Here is a 20,458-nt window from a genome sequence, read left to right on the forward strand (position 1 = left end):
AGGTCACGCCATTATTAAGCCAGATATTAATGTGCCAGATTATGAATTCAAGGGACAAATCCTACACATGGTAACTAATCAATGCCAATATAGTGGTACGCCAAAAGAAGATCCAAACGAACATCTTCGAACCTTTAATAGGATTTGTACTCTATTCAAAATCAGAGAAGTTGAGGATGAACAGATCTATCTCATGTTGTTTCCCTGGACTTTAAAGGGAGAAGCCAAAGATTGGTTAGAATCGTTACCTGAAGGGGCGATTGACACATGGGATGTCTTAGTTGAAAATTTTCTTAAACAATTCTTTCCGGCATCTAAAGCTGTGAGACTTTAAGGAGAAATTGTTACATTCACGCAGAAGCCAAATGAAACTCTATATGAGGCGTGGACAAGATTTGGAAAGTTGTTGAGAGGATCTCCTCAGCACGGTTTAGACACTTATCAAATAGTACAAATATTCTACCAAGGTGTCGACGTTGCTACACGAAAAGACATCGACACAGCAGCTGGTGGTTCCATTATGAAGAAAACCGCAACCAAAGCTCACAAAATTATTGATAATACAGCTTCCCACTCACATGAGTGGCACCAGGAAAAAGATATTTTTCGTTCATCTAAAGCGGCTAGAGCCGATTCTAGCAATGACTTTGATTTCGTTTCCGCAAAAATAGATGCTTTCGAGAGACGAATGGAAAAGATGACTAAAGATATTCACGCAATACGAATCAGTTGTGAGCAATGCGGTGGACAACACTTAACGAAAGATTGTCACATTGAACAAACGATGGAACAACGTGAGAATGTTTCCTACATGAACCAAATGCCGGGAAATAATTATCAAAATAATTATCAACCACCAAGGCCAAACTTTAATCGAAATCAAAACATTCTTTACAATCCAAATGGACCCAACAATAACTCGTATAACCAACAAGGTCTGAATAACCAACCAACTCAAAACAACACTTTCAATCAACAAAGACCTGGCTTGTATAAACCACGATAACAAACCGAAGAGAAAAAGTCAAATCTGGAAGAAATGATAGCAAAGCTAATGAAATCTCAAACACAATTTATTACATCTTAAACCCAAACAAATGAGAGGTTTGATCAGTCATTAAGAACTCAACAAGCTTCCATTTTGAATCTAGAAAAACACGTAGGTACTCTTGCTAGCATTATGAGTGAGAGGGAACAAGGAAAGCTACCAAGTAATACTGAAGTAAATCCTCGGAATGAGAATGTTAATATAGTGTCAACAAATTCTGAAAAACCAGTATCAGAAGATGGGAAGGTTTTAGATGTGAGTAACAATGAAGAAGTTACAACACCACCACCACCACCCGAGTATGTAAAGCCAGTGGTGGCACCATACAGACCACCCATCCCGTTTCCAAGAAAAGGAGTTGAGTATGAGCAAGTAATATGTAATAAAGTTTGTGAAACTTCTGGAAAGAAGAAGAAGAAGAATAAGAAAGTGCAAGAAACAAAAACTGTAAAAATAAACCCGGAGAAGACAGTTCCACCGAAACCTCCACCCAGGTTGGGTGATCCAGGTGAATTTATTATTCCTTGTCTACTTAGTGATTGTGTCATGTATGATGCACTAGTAGATTTAGGTGCGAGTGTGAGTGTTATGCCTCTTTCATTATATAAAAGATTAGGAGTAGGTGAGTTAAGTCCAACAGAGATGAGTGTCCGACTCTTTGATCAAACCATTAGGCACCCAGTTGGAATTGCTAACAACCTACCCGTTCAATTGGGTAATTTAACCTTTCTAGTCGAATTTATTGTCATTGACATAGAAGAGGACTCAAACGTTCCTCTAATTTTAGGACGGCCATTCTTAGCGTCCACTGGGGCGTTATTTGATGTAAGAAAAGGTAGAATGACACTTAGTAATGATGAAAAATCGATCACCTTTGTGAGTCGAAAGTCTAAATCTTCACCAACCAAAACCGTTGAACCAACAAAAACAATTGGTAAGAACCATGTTGTTTTACCAACTCCAACGGTAGTGCTTAGCAATAATAAAACGCCTAAGTGTGGGGAAATGAAGTAACACCTAATGATGACCTGATAACAAAGAACTCCGTTGTTGATACAAAATTAAATGACCCCGTTATTAATAGTTCAATGAATAAACTTATTAAACGGATTCGCGGTGCTAGAATTAAAGGGAACTTTAAGTTGTGTAACCAGTTAGTATCCAATCTATCGCCTAAAGAAAAGGCAAAACTAGTTGAATTTGTGGATATTACACAGAAATCCGACCAATGGCTTAAAGCAAAAGTCACAGATATGCAAGTTGATTATGGTCCAAAAGAAATTGACAATGAAGTTAATCACAATTTTGACACCACAGCTACCTAAGTGTGGGGAGATTCAAATGTTCTAAAAGGAAAACGCTGTCTAGAGTTAGTTGTTTTGTTCTCGTGTAGTTCCGAGAGTGGAATCCGATTGGTCTTTTCCACTAGCAGACACTAAAGAACTAGTTTTCTCCCCCATTCTGAATTTTTGTTTTGTAGGTTTTGTATGAAATTAATATGCATTTTTTAAATTTAAGTTTTGTGTGAATTTAAAAACAAAAATTACTTTATTTCATTAAGTTTAAAAAATGATTTCTAAAATTCATCGTAAGTTGAAGACTAGGTCATGAAACCGAAATTGCTTTACCCGAGGGCGGGACGGAAAATTTTGTTATCATTATTTTTAATTTTATTGATCTAAAGTATACAAAAAAAAATTAAAAAAACTCAAAAATCTTTGCTTTTAAAACAATCGTTTTAACGACAAATTTTAAATTTTGTCGAGGGACGGACTAGGTAAACATACCAAAACTACCTAAAGTAAAAGGAAACAAAATTTTAAAAAATTATTCATTTAAATTGTTTTAATAAATAAAGGTTTTATAATATATATATATATATATATATATATATATATATATATATATATATATATATATATATATATATATATATATATATAAAATAAAAATATTATGTATGTTTGTAATTTATCTTATGTACAAAACAGGGTAAAACAACGTACTTTTAAAGACTGACATTAAGTTCAGCAAAAGCTACTAATTTTGACGACAAGACGCAAAATATCAAATGTGATATAAAATAATATGTTTGCAAACTCGGTATTTTTAATCACTTCTCTACACTAATCACCCTCAAGAATTTATAATTATAGTCTGATTTCATGCAAATGAGGGCATTGCATGATCTCAAGTGTGGGGAAGAGTTATAAATTCTCTCGGGTTTATACTTAGTTTAATTGCCAAATTTTGTAAAAATTTGAAAAATTTTCAACTAAATGAATTCAAAATCATGTTTATACATATTTATGAACGATAAAACTAGGTGTTAATGTCGAAATTATTGTTACCTTGGAGAGAACATAAATGGAGAAACAACCCAAAACGTTAGAATTCATTTAAAATGGAATAGAGGAGAATAAAAAGGCAAAGAAAAAAATAAATAAAAACTAAGTGTGGGAAGAATTTACCAATTTCTTAAAACACATATCACATATTTAGTACAGATTATTGCAGGTACTTTTGCTTTGGACTAAACTAATCAGTTGTACCCGATTTATTGTAATACCTGTGAAAGAATAGATGGATCTACACGATGAATCAATTCCATCATTAAAAGGAAGTAAAGTCTTCAGAAAAAGACACGCGCTTCTTGATTTAGGTCAGAAAGTTGTCGTCCAGACCAGTTGTAGAGTCTACGAAAAACCTTGAAAAGTTTTCTCGAAAATCAGCTGGAAATCCACGGACCTCAACATCAAACAGGGTCGCCAAGTGGTCAGACTTATCCTAACCATGAGAGGATCTGTCTCGTAAAATGGGGAGGGCGTCGTGCAAATTAGCTTGATAAGACTAATGAATCAGACCCCCAGAAAGGATAATCTCCTTAAAGATTAAAAATCAGCTTTTAAACCTGATATTACTCAATCTTTGAGATTGACTTTAAAGATTGAGAATTACAAACTCATGGAATTCGATGATATCTAAACTCGAGCTTGAACGAGAAAATATTTTGATCAAATTAAAACCGATTTGTTTTCTGAAAACCTATTTTCAATGCGTTCATTACCATTGAACGTAAAATTCTAGGAATTCACCTGGAATTCATTAGGTCACCTGAACCAATTCGGGTGTCAACCGTAAGAACGGTGGTTGCTAGGGATGGAAATAAATACCCGATCCAGTGGATATCCATCCGATCCACCCGATTATTCGTGGATATGGACGATCTAAATGGATATGGATATGGATGTGGATGAAAAAATTTCATCCATGGATGAACCCGCTTTCACCCGAAATAACTAAATATATAAATTTATCACTCAAATTAGTATCATTTATGTAGTGATATTTCATTAATTATATTCATATTCATCTTTCTTTATATTTTCTCTAAAAATATAATTTTCTTCTTATATTTTGTTTTGTTTAAATAATCAAATGTATTTATCGTACTTTGGTGGTTCAAATGTGATTCCATGTAACTAAAAGTAAGCAACTTACATGTCGATATCTTTACCGTTTAATAGGTTATCTATTGAATATTTGTTATATAGATTAGTAAAGTGTGACTTTCGGTCGCATAAACTATTAAAAATATTACTTTTAATCGTATATAGTGAACCACAGCTTATAATTATTAAAAATAAAATAAATTTAAATGGATATGGATAATTATCCATTAACCCGCTTTACCCGACGGATATGGATATGGATGGATGAAAAGTAAAAAAAATAAATGGATATGGATATGGATACGGCCTCACCCGATCCATATCCGATCCATTGCCATCCCTAGTGGTTGCATAGCATGGTCGAAGACAGGACCTTGTGCCAGACCAAAAAATTATAGGGTGATCTTTATTATTGCTCCTACAAAGGATAGTAATTGCATCCGACACTTTTTAGACCATGAACATCTGCATGTCATTAGACATTACCTTAACAGTTGCTTGTTCAACGCTTTCCTTTACAACCGGACGGTAGTTTATCGAAAGGTAATATACGGAACAAGTATACTGGACGTGTTACTTTCCTAATACAAGGTTAGCAAGTGGGTGACACAAAACCGCAAGTTTTGAACTAAAATTTTAAAATCTGAAACCGACAAAACCCACAAAAACATTTTGCAAACACAGGTGAAGGGTTATTCCGGAAAACTTATCTAGGGTAAAAGCTAGAATGAATTTTCAAAAGATCAAATGTTTTCATAAAGATTCAATTTCCTTAAAGGATCTACATTTTCATAGTCATGTGGGACTGTAAACCACAATGTTACTATCATTGTTTATACCACTGTATCAAAATCACTGATGTATAAAGTGTGAGAATAAAAAAGTGATTCGAGTGAAGTGTGATTTTATTTCAAGTTATGTATTGCTTGAGGACAAGCAACGCTCAAGTGTGGGGATATTTGATAGTGCTCCAAATGAACATATATTTAGGCTCAATATCCTTCCAATATGTAAAGCTTTTAGTTGCAATTATTCTATTTTCAAGTAATAATCGTTTAAATAAATAAGTACGAAGACAAAAGAAGAAAACGACGATTTGAAGACGCAAATGACCAAAAAGCTCAAATGTACAAGATATAATTCAAGTGGTTCAATTTATTGATGAGAAACGTCTAAAAATGACAAGAGTACAAGTCGCGAAATGCAAAGTACAAGATATTAAATCGTACGAAAGGACGTTCGAGAAACTGGAACCGAGACATAAACCGGGCGTAAATGTACGAGACAACGGAGCGAAAATTACAAGTCAACTATGCACAAGAATATAATATAATATATAATAATATGTCGACAAGCAAGAAAACAAAAAATATGTGAGCTGGATCTGACGGCTATGCGATCGCATGGGAAATAGGCATAAAACCCATGCGAGTGCATGAGCCCATGCGAGTGCATGAGATTTGCACTAAAACCCCATGCACTCGCATGGGCATCAGAATCAGGAATTATGCCTATAAAAGCCAGGCTTATGCACGAGTAAAAACACACTCTCTTTTCATTTTCTTTCCTCTGATCAATATTTATATATTTATATTTATAATATTAAGTTTAAATTAAGTTTAATAATAATTGGGTTAATGTAAGAAATGTTTTAAGGTTTTGTAAGTCGAAACTCTGTCCGTGTAACGCTACGCGATTAATCACCACTGTAACCTATGTTCTTCCTTTTTAATTTAATGTCTCGTAACTAAGTTATTATTATGCTTATTTGAGCCAAAGTAATCGTGATGTTAGACTAAATATTAAGACGGGGTTATTAGATTTTGTACCATAATTAAGGTTTGGACAAAAGACCGACACTTGTGGACATTGGACTATTCACTATTAATCGATAGGGGGTATTGTCTAATCGAATGACAACTCATTAGAATCTGTCGAACCTATCTTCAAATTAGTTAATCTAATAATTATTAAAATGATTATGTATGTCCTATTTAGTGACGTTTATACGACATCTTTTACGATCATTTAATTAATTATTCGGGTTGGGTAATTGATTATTCATTCTGATCAAGTGGGTAAATTAATATTTATATCTCATTAAAACAGTGGTGGATTACATACAAGGATAATTGGTGTAATTGTTAACAAAGTATTAAAACCTTGGATTACACGTAGTCGATAACCTGGTGTAATTATTAAACAAAGTATTAAAACCTTGTTACAGTTCGAATCCCTAATTAGTTGGAATATTTGACTTCAGGAATAAGATTAATTTGATGAGCATTTTATAATTATGATCGATGGACTATTATGGACAAAAATCAGATAGGTATCAAATAAACCAGGACAAAGGACAATTAACCCGGGTAACAATTAATTAAAATCAAAACGTCAAACATCATGATTATGAAAGTTTAAATAAGCATAATACTTTTATTTCATATTTTTCATCGTACCTTTATTTACTGTCATTTTAATTACTGCAATTTACTTTATCGCATTTTAAATTCTGTCATTTATATTATTGTCATTTATCTTTACGCTTTATTTAAAATCGACAAACCGGTCATTAAACGGTAAAACCCCCCTTTTATAATAATAATAATACTACTATATTACTAATATATATATATATATATATATATATATATATATATATATATATATATATATATATATATATATATATATTTATACAAATATAATTGTTTAAAAATATAGTGTACGCAATAAGCCGTCTCTCTGTGGAACGAACCGGACTTACTAAAAACTACACTACTTTACGATTAGGTACACTGCCTATAGTGTTGTAGCAAGGTTTAGGTATATCCATTCTATAAATAAATAAATAACTTGTGTAAAATTGTAGCATATTTAATAGTATTTTGCAATAAAAATAAAACTATTTCGTATACACCTCGCATAACATCAGTTCGATAAGCTTGTCTCGGAGAAAATGATGAATGGTAGAATCGCATAGTTCTTTGTCCATTCTTAAATGCGTAGAGAACCTTTCTCGTATTGTTAAAACACGCCGAACTGGCTGATAATCCTCCTCTAACCCACAAAAAACTCGACCATTATCTTCAGTTATCATGTTGTGTAAAATCACGCACGTATACATAATGTATTGAATTTTCTCGATATAGAATTGTCTTGCAGGACTTTTAATGATTGCAAAATGACCTTGAAGTACACCGAAAGCTCGTTCGATATCCTTCTTGTTGCCTCTTGGTACCTTTTGAATTTTGATGTTTTTGGTTCAACCGTACTTTTGAACGATTTCACAAGTGTCGCCCAATCCGGATAAATTTCGTCCGCTAAATAATAGCCTTTTGTAAAATATTTCTCATTCACCGTATAGTTACACGGTGGAGCTCTATCTTCAAGTAACTCTTTAAATATATCGGATTGATTTAACACATTGATATCATTATTTGAACCAGCTGGTCCAAAGTAAGCGTGCCAAATCCACAAATCATAGGAGGTAACCGCTTCCAACATTATTGTTGGGTAACCATGATCGCCTCGTATGTATTGACCTTTCCAAGCGACAGGACAATTTTTCCAAGCCCAATGCATACAATCTAGACTACCGAGCATGCTCAGAAAACCATGTATTTGCTCATGACGTGTAATTAAACGTTGAACATCATGGGCATTCGGTTTTCTTAAATATTCGCTCGAATATAAATGTATAACACTTTTGAAAAAAATTTCTAAACACTGATATGATGTGGTTTCACCAATATGTAAATACTCATCAAACATATCGGGAACAACACCGTATGCTAATTGTCGTATAGCAGATTTGATTTTTTGATACACTCTAAACCCGAGTAAACCAGCTACATCCCGTCTTTGATGAATAAATTTAAAGTATGAAGGAATAGGGTCTTGAGAATAACTGAGTATACCTGCGGATATACGGTTAAACAGTCGTCTGCTCATTCGAAAACGCTTTCGAAATTTATCTTCGAGGAACGTTGGTGTGTCGGAAAAGTAATTGTTCTATAATAGTGTAGCCTTGCAGCCCGAACTCTATAAAAAAATCTTCTTGGATTTCTCAGAATAGGTTCTTGATTTTCTTCATCATCGGTATCTAAGAAATTAAGAAGTTCGAGTTGGTGTTCAGGATTATACGCACTAACTACTTGTACGATATCTTTGAAATCGTAATCAAAATTATTAATATTATTCATTTTGTGGTGTATGTTGTAATATGGAGTGTGTTGTAATATGGAGATATAAATGTTTAGTGTGTACTTATTAAATGTGGAGTGTGTGTATATATAGGATTGAAATAAATAAATAAAAGAAATAATCAAAATATATCCGTTGGAAAATAGTAACGGCTAGAATCGAAAAAAGTAGTCGTTTGTATCCGTGATGCAAATTGTAATGCAAAGGAAATATGAACCACAGTCACTCAACGGCAGACCATGGTCCCAACGCTAATATCGGCGCCGTTCAAGAACATACTCAATGACGGGCTCAATCACGAGCCGATAAGAGTGCTCTAAACATGCTTTTCTTTTTAGGATATAGCTATAAAAATATAGGAGTAAGTAGCCCTTAATAACCTCTATCAACAGTGCTCTTGGTAATAGGGTAAAAGGATAATGATGCATTACACTAATTTCTTATTCTTATTAAAATTTACTTTATTATAATTTTTTAAAAAATAACATGAAATAATGGTGGATGTATCAAAAAGAGAAAGTGAAAAACCAGCTCTCTTTTTGCATACATTAATTGATTTTTTCTGTTCTTAATTGACTAAATGTGTGTTTTTTTACGTTCTGGCATCGAATGTTGAATCACTCAGCATTCAACGCGTTGTTTTGAAAAGGTAACAATCAAAAAAACAAGTAAATTGAATTTTTTTTTTTATTCATGCAACACTTTCATAAGTTAATTTTTTCCCAAAAAATATTACCCAGTTCATATCGTTCATTCAATATGATTATCAAACAACTTATTTTCATTCAGAATCAAATTTATTCAGAGACATTGAATCATTCAGATTATAAACCTTTCAACGCTAAATCATTCATTTTTATTAAACGCAGTCTAATTGTACTTTAAAATAGAAAGGTATAATTAAGTTTTTTTCTAGAAGTGATGATTATTTAAATGTAAATTATGCTTTTATATGTTAATGAGAGTTATAAAAGTTGAGTTTAATTATTTTATATTTTATTTTAAAAGATAGGAGTTCTGCTTAAAAAGGATTAAATATTCAAGTAAGAAATTTATATGCAATAGTTATAGTAAAATATTCATTTTAGTCTAAACACATGATTATAGTACACAAAATTTACACTTAATATTATTTTGATATCAGTTTGGGATACGTTATAATTGATAATACTTTATCGACATGAGTAATGTGTTGTAGCTCATGTGGTAGTGGCATGCCTCTCTTAACGAGAGGTGAGGAGTTCGACTCCCATTTGATGCAACATTGCACACAAGGTTGCCCCTTTACCTTTGAATTCCACCCAAGGGTGCCTCCGCACATCGCATTGTGAGGGCAGTGGGGGAGAGGTTTTTACAACCTATGCCCTCGGATTAGACCAAATTATCTCCTGGACAGCAATTGAGGCGGATTATGCAACTGCAAGAGATGAATACGCGAGTGGTTAAGTCCCCTAGATGATTCCGTACTGATGTTGGAATAAAAAATATAATGTTGCCTCTCAGCTCTCACCTCACATTATTGTAACAGGATGTCAATTTTAATGACATACTAGAGGTAAAGCCCGTGCATTGCACGGATATGTTACAGTTCAACATTTAGGATCATTATTAGTACGGAGTAGTTTTTATTTTATGAGTTAGCTTGTGATGCGGTCTCCCATAAAAAGTTGAATTTGAGAATTTGACGATATAGTTGTTTCTATTAACAGTATTCTCAACGTAACGTTTTCCTCATTGCAATTTGAGCTGGCAATAAATGTACAAAATATTTTACTTACTCGTGTGTTGTGAAATTCAATCCGAGAGTATTTTAAAATAGCTAATCGTAAGACTCCTCATTTTCTTTTTCTATCATTTAACAGTATATGAGTTTTTCACTTTATAGATTCATTTAGTAAAATAGTAATAGTAATTGACATCTTAATTAAATGTAAGTTATGACAGTAAATTTTTTCAGTTTTTAAAGTGGTTAAATGGGTTAAAATTATAATATGATATTCGAGGAAAATCACAGTATTTTAATAGAATGAATGGATTAGTGTGTTGTTAATCGCTTTTAAAGCATAGAACTTCCAAAACTGATTTGTTTAAGAGAAAACACTACAAAGTATACTAGTAAGATAGGAGTGGTAATGTGGTATGTATGTGGGTATATATATAGATACATATTTGTGGCAAAAATGTTGATAATCGACAACTCTGACCGGTTCACAATCGACTAATAATTCTATAACATAGAGGACACACTTAACTCACTAAGAGTTGTAGCTATGAAGGTTTCATCTAACCCTCGACTATGTTTATTTGTGGCAGGATGTCCCCATCATTAATGTACCCAACCGAAGATCCAAAATTGCAGGTTCCATTTCTTAATAGATTTGTTAGTATGATAACCTAGTAGAGTCCGCTTAAGTTAAGAATCTAGAGAAACAATCATACTTATTCAAACATTAAATAATTCAGAAGACATGATAAAAGATACGTACCCGTTCCTTGTAAATTGAAGAAATCTTTACACCCTTCTAATGGTACTTTTGAGTTAGTTACACTTGGTTGATGCCTCTGCAAGTTGATTAGAGTAAGAGATTTTTCAATAAATATCACCAAAAAAAAAAAAATAGAAGTGTGACTTTGTTATGTGTACAAAAAGCAGTGCAACACTGCAATTGCTATTATTTACAACAAGTTAAGGAGCCCGTGCTTCGCAGCGGAACTCCAAAGCGAGCCATAATGGAAAACCAAGTGTTTCAAAAAAAAAAAACAATGTGTATGAAAGGTTCCTCAAACCATTTAGCGTTATTTAAAAGACATCCATTTTGTGAGTAGTTAGTTGCGTTGTGTTTGTAAAATTATTTCGAGTTCAACGGTATTGTTGAAAAAATTTAACTCGCGACGTTGGGGGGTTATTTTGAAAAAGTGGATGTTGGTAATATAATAATGTTGGGAATAGTGAATTCATAATTTCGGGAGCCGATTTATATTTTGATCAAAGTTGGGGGTTATTTTGAAAAAATGAATTTTGGTAATAAAATAATGTTAGGAATAGTAAAATTATACTTTCTATTGAATATATATATAATTTACAAATTGATGATACTTACTTGTATCACGTTTAGCAATGTTAATTTATGTACATATTTTATTTGGAAACTTCCCTATATGTTTTTCCTTTCAATAGAAAGGTGAATATACAATGTTACCTTACACATATTTATTTGAATCAAAGTTTCATAATTACTACTCGTATTTGATCAATTATTATAACTCTAATGACAAGTTGAAAAGTTAACCGTTTAAAAACTTTTGAAATTCATTTGTTTTCTTTTAATGAGATTCATCTTTTATGGCATTAAGTATATAAGACTCGATTAAGATTTTTTTACTATTACTATTTTACAATTACAACAACAACAAAACCCAATACCACATAAGTGGTGTATGGGGAAGGTGAGATGTAGACAATCCTTCCCCTATCCGAGAATAAAAACAAGTCATTTCTCAACCCAGATTGAAGACACTCTTAAAAGTAGAGAAAGTCATCCCTCTCTCTATTCGACAGATAGAGAGATTGCTTCCGAGTGGACCTCCGGCCAATAAGTAGGAAAATTTTTTATTAAAACAATTAATTAAATTAATAATAAAATTGAGATACCATGAAAATGGTAAAATCAAATTTCCATGGGTTTTAAATCCTGCCTGAAATTTAATTTAGGCTCTAAGAGTCAGTCAAGTCGCCAATAAATCAACGCTTGCTATCGACTCAATAAAGTTGATAAAATTGTGTTTAGAAAATCTTAAATATTCTCTATAAGTCAACTTATTGTTTGTTTAATTTTACTGAAATATGAAGTTGAAAACGTAATTGTTTAAACACAACTGAAATTCAATGATTTTATTTTAAATCAAACTCATCTCTTTATTTTAACACTAGTAGACAATGCCCGTGCGTTGCACGATTTGTCTCAAATTTCAATATTTTGATGCACATAATTTGAATGGATGCAAATGTGAGCTTGTTACATTCCTGGATGAGTTTCATGATGTTTTTAATATGCCGGTGAACATGATTCGGAAGAAGTTTGCAATCAGGACATCAACAATTGACGGAAATTCAATAATTAAGTAGCAAAATATCTTATTCAAATGACGATGATGATGACGGAATAAAATTCACAAATTTGTATCAATTATTTCATTTACAAAATATATGTAATGTGCAAATTAAAAATAAGTATTTATAAGTAATGAAATATCAACTTAAGTAGCTGGTCAAAAATATATATATATAAGAAAACGTTAAAACTTTGCTATTTAATATAAAGGATAATGAAAAAATTGAACTATGAAAATTAATAGGTAAATCATTATTACTATTCTGTAATTCAGTTTTTGAAAAATCATTAAACCCTTTATTATTAGGTAAATCATCATATAACTCAATTTATTTTTTATAGCATTTATTAGAGAGTAAATCAAAATCATAACTACACTGATAATTTATCATTACATTGATAATTAAATTTGTTTAACATTATTGCCAGAAAATAAAAAGGTTAACTAACCATATTATCAACTATTGGGGGAGGGCTAAATTTATTTCATAAGCATTAACCTTTATTCATCATTGTTACATTTGTATTTGAAGGTTATCAAAACAATCAGTTTAATTAGCATATAAGCCGTAACTGTTGTTTGTCACGTTTGATGGATTATGGATACACTTAATGTTCGTAAACTATCAAATATAAATCAAAATTTGTGTTCATATTGTGAAATATGATTCTTCATAGTGTTTGTTTATCTTATTACCTTAGTGAAAGACAATTAATGTTTCGCATATTTAGATCTACGGGTTGAACGGTATAATATTATAAAGATTAACTAATTTTTTCGACTGACGAACCTATAGTTTAATGCACATCTTATGTAGAATCATCACTAATATTGAAACTCAATGTCTCAAGTGAGACTTATCAAAAGGTTCCTCTATCAATATTAGTCAAGCGCCCTTTGAATAAACACCATCACCATGATAATTCACCACATGTGTAGATAACTTAACATTTCACAATAATAAAACAACATAAAAATAAAATAGAAAATACAAAAACTTACCTTATAATTATAACATGCAGAGTTATTGATTACTCGGTATAAGTAATCTATTTATCTCTAAACAACACGTTAACAATAAACATCCCATTGAACATTTGAACTAATCTCCTAGACTTGTTGAATGGAAATACACATATTGAAACTTGTGAGAAAATTATATAGACTATTCAAATTGAAGGTTTACATGATTTCATAATTGAACAAAATATGATTTGTTGGATCGTTAGTAACTCACCGTAACTATCGTATTACATAACTTCATTTGCAGCTAAGTAACTTACCCTTGGAGAATCTTCAATTTTGTTTGGCAACCAAAATTATGACTTACTTATAATGTGTGGAGTTCATTTCATATACTCATCATAATTATATCTGTTACATAACAATCAATATCGATTTCAATATAAGGTCGATTCATTAATGCACTGACTATATGTTATTACTATTATACATGTAGATCATTCATTTTCTCAACATATTTGCAACTTCTAAATATTATTTAGGTTCATTGTTATGGATTCTATATCATTTATTACGTCTAATAATAAATATAAATATAAATATATAACATGATTTTTTACTCCATGATATGTGGTGAATGAAATGGTAAAACAATTAAACTTGGTCAAGGAGATGGTTAACTCGCCATATTTATGGAAGTAGGAGTCACTTTTTATAGATATATAGATTATACATATGACTTACTTAAGATTTTTTTGAAATTAAGGCAAAATTGATGTTTCAATACCATAATTGAACAAACTACAAATGAATATTATAGATTGTTAAGTAGAGATCGGAGGAAATCCGGTAGTATTTGAAATATTGATTTATGCTTTCGTTGACATTTTTTTTTTTTTTTACTTTCATAAAATCAATTTTTCTCTCTGACTTGATATTTGTGCCATCCCTTCACGTGACCATCTTCTTCCCTTTTTATTTTTTGAATCTCGCTGGTAACTTCCTATTTTTCACCGATCTGCTCTTTTTCTTTTATTAAATTCGGTTGAAACTACTTACATCTATGTAGATCTACTTGTGACGACCCGGAAATTTCCGACCAAATTTAAACTTAATCTTATTATGTTTTCGACACGATAAGCAAAGTCTGTAATGTTGACTCTCGAAAATTTTGGAACTATGTTCATATATTCAATTATCCTTTGACTGTGCTCGACGATTCACGAACATTTATGTGTATATAGACATGTATATATATATATAATATATAGTTATATTAATTAAAAATGTTATCAAAGTATTAGATGCATAATACTTTACGTAAACGTATTTGTTTCAATATATGTTTAATATAATTATCGACGGAAGTATATGATAATATCAAATGATTGAATTATCAGATACATTATGATATGATTACGGATCTCTGTTGTGAGTGAAAGGACCCGTTCATATACATTATAAACGATTCACAATAGTTGATTACATTGCGAGGTATTTGACCTCTATATGATACATTTTACAAACATTGCATTCGTTTTTAAAAGACAAACTTTCTTTACATCGAAAATTGACAGGCATGCATACCATTTCATAATATCCACTATCCAACTATAAATTGATTTAATAATAATCTTTGATGAACTCAATGACTCGAATGCAACGTTCTTCAAAATATGCTATGAAAGACTCCAAGTAATATCTTTAAAATGAGCAAATGCACAGCGGAAGATTTCTTTAACACCTGAGAATAAACATGCTTTAAAGTGTCAACCAAAAGGTTGGTGAGTTCATTAGTTTATCATAATCATTTATTTCCATCATTTTAATAGACCACAAGAATTTCATTTTCAGTTCTCATAAATATACGTCCCATGCATAGAGACAAAAATAATCATTCATATGGTGAACACCTGGTAACCGACATTAACTAGATACATATAAGAATATCCCCTATCATTCCGGGATCCTCCTTCGGACATGATATAAATTTCGAAGTACTAAAGCATCCGGTACTTTGGATGGGGTTTGTTAGGCCCAATAGCTCTATCTTTAGGATTCGCGTCAATTAGGGTGTCTGTTCCCTAATTCTTAGATTACCAGACTTAATAAAAAGGGGCATATTCGATTTCGATAATTCAACCATAGAATGTAGTTTCACGTACTTGTGTCTATTTCATAAAACATTTATAAAAGTTGCGCATGTATTCTCAGCTCAAAAATATAAAGGGTAAAAAGGCAAATGAAACTCACCATACTGTATTTCGTAGTAAAAATACATATAACGTCATTGAACAAGTGCAAGGTTGGCCTCGGATTCACGAACCTAAATTAATTATATATATTTATATGTTGGTAAATATTTGTCTAACAAATTAGGTCAAGTCATAGTGTACCACAATCCTAATGCTCGAGACTAATATGCAAAAGTCAACAAAAGTAAATTTGACTCAAAATAATTTTTAAAAATCTATACATGATTAGTATATAGTTTAAATATCATCGTTTTATATTTTTAAATATTTTAAAAAGATTTATTAGAGTAAATAATATAATTTATTTATTAATAAATAAAGTTTTATATTAAATTTATATAATCAAATATACTTTTATATATATTAAGTAATAAAATTTATAGGGTTCATTTAATATCATAAAGATAATATGATAGGTATTATTAAAGTAAGTTATTACACGTAGTAAAATATGTTTGTTTCACATATTTATTTTATAAAATAATATCTATAATGATAGTAAGTAAAAGTTGTATTATTTTGTAATAATAATTATTATTATAAAAATATCAATATTTATAATTACTAAGATGACATTATGATAAAACGATAATTCTAATTATGATAACTTTAATATTTACGATAATTTTTAATATTATCTTTAAAATAATAATTCTATTTAACATAATAATAATAATGATATTTTATAGTAACAATGACATTTCTATTAAAATGATATTTTTTGTTAAAATGATAGTTTTAATACTAACGATACTTTTAATAATAATAGTAATGATAAAAATAATAAGAACGATAATTTTATCTAAATTAATATCTTATAATATTTTAATTTCATCATGATACTCTTACTCATTATTTCCTAAGCGTTTCGTTTAATAGCTTTTAATCGTCTTTTATATCGTGTTCATAATAATGATAATAATAGTAATCAAAATATTTAGGTGTTACAATTATTTGTTTTAATTACACTAATATTAATAATGATAGTTACTATAATATTATTAACGATAATACTAATAATTATCTTAATGATAATATAGTAATAATAATAATAAAAATAACAATAACCATTTTTAAATAATGATATATATATATATTAATAATGATAATAATAATAATAATACTAACAATAATAATAATAATAATAATAATGATAATTGGATAATAATAATAATAATACTAATTATAACTTTAACGATAATAACGATAGTAATAAAAAAAACAATTTTTAATGATAAATCCCTTTTATTGATAAAGATAATAATAATGATAATAATAAGATAAAACTAGAACGACGATAAAAACGACGATAATAATAATCATTTTTAATAAAAATATCGAAAACTCAATTGATTATAACTTCTAATCCGTTCATCGAAACCATTCGATATCTAAAGGAAAAGTTCTTAATTTTTCGCTAGCTTTCCAAGGACATGCATATCTTATACCTTATCTCAACCGCAAGTGTAACTAATTCAAGATTCAACCTAACCTGTCTAAGGGCAATATCAAAAGTACAAGCATGCATAATCCTAAATACTCGAGCACTAGTCAGGGATACACTATTAGTATGTAAAAGTTAAATTATGAGTACTCACGCATCAATATTGAGATTCAATATTGCAGGAAAGGTACGTAGACGCAACGGAAATGATAAACACTATATTGACCTCACGAGCATACCCATGAACCATACTCAATCACCTCCATAGCTATAACCCATAATTTCCTTAATCCTATCCTACTCGAAAAACAATTTCGAAATCACTCGGACAACACTCCGTCGTAATATTTTATGTATACTAATAATATCTTGAAATAATACGGAGTAAATATATATATGTAAATCGATTGAGAGAGTTTAGAGAAAAATATTTTCAAGTTTCTATGAAATAATGAAACCTATTGAATTCTATTTATAATAGATTTTTGAATTATTAAAATGAATTATTAAAGTATGAATTATTAAAGTGAATTATTAAAGTATGAATTATTAAAGTGAATTATTAAAGTATGAATTATTAAAGTGAATTATTAAAGTATAAATTATTAAAGTATGAATTATTAAAGTGAATTATTAAAGTTAAAGTAAAGTAAAAATAAAGTAAAGTTTAAGTATAGTAAAAGTATAAAACTATGTACGTATTATACGCGTATAAATATATATAATATTAATTTAAATCGTTATATATATTTAATAAAATAAAATATAAATATCGTTATCTTTATCATACTAGTTAAGTAATGAGTTGTCAAAAGTGGTTCTAGATATTTATAAAAGTTATATACGTTTTAATAATAAAGTTCTTTTTAAACTGAAAACGTTTTTGTACGTTTGAAACTAAATAGATCAATCGAGTCTTTATGAGATTCAATCTTCCACTATCCTTTGTCTAGTTCTCAATGATTGACAATTTGTTCTTATTTATAAATTACTTTACCATTTTCCGAATATTGTTAAAATGGAAAGATTTCTCAAATCAACGTGGGCCTTTCAACAGAGACTTGTAATCATAATTTAATATATCTGATAATTCAATCAGTTGATCTTATCTTCTAATTCCATTGATAAACATTTTGAAACAGATACAATCATATAAAGTATTTAATCTAATATTTCGTTTACGTTTCAAGTTATAATATATATACACATATACATATATAATCATATTCGTTTAATGGTTCGTGAATCGTTGGAACTTGGTCGAGGTTGAATGAATGTATGAACATAGTTTAAAATTCTTGAAATTTAACTTAACAAATATTGCTTATTGTGTCAGAAACATATAAAGATTAAAGTTTAAATTTGGTTGGAAATTTCCGGGTTGTCACAGTACCTACCCGTTAAAGAAATTTCGTCTCGAAATTTAAGTGGAAAGGTCGTGAATGATAATAAGTATGTTTTCATGATACATACGGGCTGAAAATTAGAGTTTTATCATCAGCGAATAATTTGGATAAACAATCCATTTATATGAAGAGTACGAATGAAGCTAACATAGAAGAGTGAAATGAGTAAGTGTAGATTCATCTTATCATTTGACGTAGATATGATTGATTCACAGATTTCAAGGGATTTGAAGAAAATCTTCTTAATAAGATTTGACTCTCCGGTAATCAAGGAAATTAGGATCCGCTTTAAATGCGATCGTCCATTTTAATTATTCTGTCGGAGATTTTCTTATAAATTCACCTCCTTCGTTTCCTTACAACTCACACCTTCTGTTGATGCATTTTATGCAAGTCCCTAGACATCTACCCACGTCCATTGCAGGTACAACAGTTTACAGGCCACCATGATTGCTCATTATTATCCTGTGTTTGTATGTGGTTACAGGAACTGCAGGAACGAGATTTAGATGTTTGACTATGTTAGACTTAGTCAGACGTACGAGTGAAGCCTCACTAGTACGGCTGACAGGCTCATACGCACGGTTGATGCTGAGCTAAGTCACAATTACAACCTAAATGAGAAGACACGAGTGAGTGATCACCCGTACGGCTGATGAAGCCAACTCGTACGTGTGATGAATGAATCATATGGGTGAGTCAACAGCAGGGGTATATAAAGTCTTATGTTCTTCATTTTAGGTTAAGCCTCTTATTTGTTACACACACTCAGATATAGTGAGCTCCTCCGATTCTCTCTCAGTCCAAATCACCCATGTGGTGAATAATAGCTCTAGGTGTTGATCTAATCACACTTGATTTAGTTGTGGTTTGACTAAATTAATCAAAAAAAACTTAACCTATTCACTAGAGGGTTTGATTCACTTATTCTGCCATTGTGTGAGTTAAATCTGTTGATTTCTAAGTTCCTAGTCATGTTTCATCACCTTCTATTCTTTCCCCCTTAACTCATATTTTAAAGTATTCATCAATATGCTCCATCCAGCTCTGATTCTCGATATACTTCTAACTTTCATATCGGTCATTCTTCTTTTTCATCTACCGCCGGAAGAATCTATTTACTTCTACTATACTCTTGGGTTTATAGTGTTTCTAGTTCTCCCGTGTCTTTATATTGCTATATGCATCGATATATGGTTTATAATTTCTGGTTTGTCGTTGAGCTTTATATGTTCCCTTATATTTCAAAGTCTCTGCTTCTGTCTTCTATAATCATTATCATTCACAGTTAATGCTCTCTTTTATTTGCTGCAATTTATACCCCAATTTTTATTTCGGAGTTTTGTCCTTTCGTTTCTTCTTCTTGCGATTAAGCACCGCTTGTAATGGTCCAGAATTCACAGATATGAATTTCGGAATGAACATTGTTAATGTTCTAGGAAGGAAATTGTGATGGCACGATCTTGACTTGTCAAATTACTAGAATACCTTGGAAAAGGCCGAATCATCAAGAAATATTTTCTTGATATTTTATAGGTTAAATAGAATACAAGAGTCGTATAACATGGCAC

General features: G+C 30.6%; 1 protein-coding gene across 1 annotated transcript; it reads right to left on the minus strand.

The window, feature by feature from the left end:
* Positions 1-7,611: 7,611 nt before the first annotated feature.
* On the minus strand, positions 7,612-8,454 carry LOC139902425 (uncharacterized). Its single transcript, XM_071885053.1, has one exon. The coding sequence runs from the start codon at positions 8,452-8,454 to the stop codon at positions 7,612-7,614; it is 843 nt and encodes a 280-aa protein (XP_071741154.1).
* Positions 8,455-20,458: the final 12,004 nt, after the last annotated feature.

This window comes from Rutidosis leptorrhynchoides, chromosome 3, assembly GCF_046630445.1.
Source record: "Rutidosis leptorrhynchoides isolate AG116_Rl617_1_P2 chromosome 3, CSIRO_AGI_Rlap_v1, whole genome shotgun sequence".
NCBI lineage: Eukaryota > Viridiplantae > Streptophyta > Magnoliopsida > Asterales > Asteraceae > Rutidosis > Rutidosis leptorrhynchoides.